The 3,760-nt window shown below is 28.5% G+C and overlaps 1 protein-coding gene across 1 annotated transcript; it reads left to right on the top strand.

Annotated features, from left to right (window-relative positions):
- The first annotated feature begins 915 nt into the window (after nucleotides 1-915).
- Nucleotides 916-1,955, top strand: LOC124926677 (ethylene-responsive transcription factor 5-like). The gene has a single exon (XM_047466953.1). It carries the CDS (start codon nucleotides 1,062-1,064, stop codon nucleotides 1,635-1,637), a length of 576 nt encoding a protein of 191 aa, XP_047322909.1. The 5' UTR covers nucleotides 916-1,061; the 3' UTR covers nucleotides 1,638-1,955.
- Nucleotides 1,956-3,760: the final 1,805 nt, after the last annotated feature.

The raw sequence follows: 3,760 nt of genomic DNA, 5'->3' as shown, positions 1-3,760 counted from the left end.
ATAGAAGTTTTAAATATAATTTTTTAACATATTAAATTATATGTTATATAAAAATATTAATTTTATTATAATTCTTTTTTAAAGATTATGATATAAACAATGTCCAAGTAGATATTCTTCAAAGTTAAACAAGACAATAATGATAATAAAAACATATCCAAAATAGAATAGAACATTGATAATAAGTTCACTTTTAGTTTGGATATATCACTAGGCGATTCTAGTTTTATATATTCACCTCATTTTTTCTCATCATTATATTGGTAGTCAATCTACATTCAATTAAGTTTGATTCTTTTACTGAATATCAAGGTTTTATGTAAATATATGTATAGAAGAAAAAAAAGAAAAAATGAGCACAATATAAAGTGAAATATCTTTACTTGAAATAGGAATCATAAAAGATACCGTCACACTCCTTGTTGATAGATAACTTTTATATAAGGCAATACAAGTATTTTTTTGAAAATATTTAATTTGTCAAAAAAATATATTTATTAGATAAATTAATATTATAAAATAAAACATAATTATATATATAAATATATATATATATATATATATATATATATAAATTTATCAACAATTTTTTTGGTTAACTTCCACCTCGATCTGATCAAAGATTTTCTGTTTGATTAAAAAAAATTATTTTTTTTTTAATTAAAGACCACCGTATTTTTTATTTTTTTTCTCTCTTGAATGATAAATTAATTTAAAATAATAAAAGATATTTTTGATATTTTAATAGTTGAAATGATAGATAGTTTTTAGATAAAATTCTTTAAAAATAAAATAAAATTCAAAGATAAAAAACAAAATATTTTCAAAAGATTTGTATTTTTCTTGATATATCAATAATTGTCATCATTCACAACTGTTCTTTTATGGACACACCCAGCAATTTCAATCCCCATTTAAAACTTGATTTCTCTCTCTTCTGAGTTTGGATAAATACATTCTTCCGCCTCCATCAGATCCCCCATTTTCAATCTGTTAGCTTTTCTTCTCTCAATCGACAATCGCTACTAAAAACATTCCACCTTTTCACATATATATATCTCATGGCTTCGTCGTCACCGGATGATGAATTCTCTGCTCTTGAACTCATACGTCAGCATCTCCTCCTTGATGACTTTGCCTTTGCGGAAAATTACCTCGCTTACTCTCCGACAAGCCCCCTTAAATCTTCTGATCTATCTTCATCTTCAAGGTGGAATCTTGATTTCTCCAACAACAAATCACTCAAAAAAGAAAACGATTTCGACCCATTTGAATTTGAGGCGAAACCTACTACCAGCCACCCTTCTCACGATATATCTATTCCCACGCCGATTAGTAGGTTATCGATTCCGGCTGCTGCCGTAGACAGAAGGCGTTACAGGGGAGTGAGACAGAGGCCGTGGGGGAAATTCGCGGCGGAGATAAGGGACCCGACCCGAAGGGGTTCCCGGGTATGGCTTGGAACATTTGACACCGCCGTTGAAGCAGCCAAGGCATACGATCGTGCGGCTTTCAAGCTGCGTGGCCAGAAGGCCATTCTGAATTTCCCTCTCGAAGCGGGTAATCCGCCGGAGAGTATACCGGCGGTGGGATGTGGACGCAAGAGGAGGAGAGAGAGTTTGGTTCAAGACGAGTAAAAAAATATGAAAATGATAACCGGAGCTGGAGGGATTTGACGATGCCGTTACTTCCCCGTTAACGCTGTCGAGTTGGATTGGTATATTTGACGTCCACGGGTTGTCGTCCCAAAGTGGGTTGGGCCTGGTCCTGGGCCGGTCGTGGGTTATGGGTTATGGGTTATGGGTTTAAGAACTTTCTACTGTGTTTCTGTTAGATGCTACACAATAGGCACCGCATGTTAGGAATTAGGATATATTGATCCTAATCTTGAAAAGTTGTTGATTTTTAATCCAAATATTATATAGATAAATGGTAAATAATTGTATGAACTTGTGCTATACTTTTTTTAAGTTTTTTATTTGGATGATAAATTGAGAGAAAAAAAAGTGAATCAGTGGGGGAAAGTCAGAATTTGGTGGTGGGATGGGCTTAACTTTTTTTTTTAAAGTGGGCTAAAGTAAAAAACGATAAAATTTTGAATAAAACGGTTAAATAAAAGTAACTTTTATCATTTTTTAATAATTAAATAAATAAAATAATGAATTCTATTGATATTTTTAAAAAAATTAAGAACTAATTTCACATTTTAACTGTAATTTTTTTATTGGACTTCTGCCGACCAAACCCCTCCATATATTCGTTCATAAAGGTAAATGGAGATGAAAAGATAAAAATGAGAGAAAAATGTTTTTATATTAAGCCACTGGGCTATTAGGAATGGGTTTGTCCCTTGGGCTCTAAAGCTGCTCTACAATAATATAATTTAAAAATCAAATTCATTAAAACCTTTGGAACCTTTTTTTTTTATATATATATATATAACATGTATATTATTAAAATGAACTCATTTAACTTCTTACATATTTATAATTATTACATGATTAATTTATATATATTAATATTTATATATAATATAATTTTTTCTCTCTAATTTTATATTCTAGTCATATATTGTTTTTAATTTTATTTTATTTTTTATAAAAAATAAGTTTATACTATATTTTTTTAATATAAATAAAAAATTCACTCAAAATTATTTAAATTTAAATAAATTTACATTTTAAATATTATTTTATTTAATATTAAAAAATATTTTAAAAAATAAATTAGTTTGACTCATTATTATTTTTTATTTTGTTATAAATTAAGGAGAACTAACATGACACCCTATGTGACCCGCTTGAACTCGTAACATTTTAATCTTTTAAGCCGACTATTGTCACTAAGCTACATTGATTGGTGGGTTAGTTGACACTAATTTGAATCAAATTAAAAATTAAAATAATTTGAGTATACAACTTTAGTATCAAAGATTGAAATAGTAAAAAATAAAACATATAAACTAATTTCAAACAACCAAATTTTTTTGATTATAATTTAACAAATATGATTTTAATTCATCTCTTGATCACCTCTAATATTAATTAAGATATTAATTGTCAAAATGTGGTTCTACCCAACTAAATAATAATTAAAAAAACATATATTAGAAAACATCAAATGATTTGATTAGATAGGCTGCTAATATGTAACATGCATTATTAAGTGCAAGAATTAATTTGATATTTTGTTTGAAATTGTGCACTTTGACATTTGTATATCGAATTAAATACGAAAATGGCTGTAAGAGTTGGGGTATGAATTAATTCTTTTTTATTAATTAATTGACTCCATTGCATTTGTCAAATTAATTAATGTATTTCATATATAATATATGTGCTTGATAACATTACATTTAATTAATTAGTTTGACTTACCATATTAAATAACGCTTGCTAGCTTACCTTATTTAATTCTCTCTGTATTAATAGACCCGTCACTTGTTTAAATCTGTGGTGGGCGATTCATCCTTCATGTCTAGGTAAGTACGTAATTAATTTCTCTTCGATGATTGCAATCTTGGTCCTAGCTTTTTGGACTTTAATGTGTCTATATATTTTATGAAACATTGCGACGGAAATTAATAATCTGAAGACTAGGGTTCACTAATATTCCTACTAGCAAATTAAAGGATCTGGATTGTTTGCAAATTAATGAAGGAATGTTATAGAGACATTTTAATTTGAGGACAAGTATAGATTAATCTCAAGATTGACGGATCCTTATTTTCCTCTTTTTGGGACTCGTAATTTTGTTGTTT

This window comes from Impatiens glandulifera, chromosome 2 (assembly GCF_907164915.1).
Source record: "Impatiens glandulifera chromosome 2, dImpGla2.1, whole genome shotgun sequence".
Taxonomy (NCBI): Eukaryota; Viridiplantae; Streptophyta; class Magnoliopsida; order Ericales; family Balsaminaceae; genus Impatiens; species Impatiens glandulifera.
Note: the sequence above shows the minus strand (reverse complement) of the source record. Positions and strands in the feature narration are given on the sequence as shown.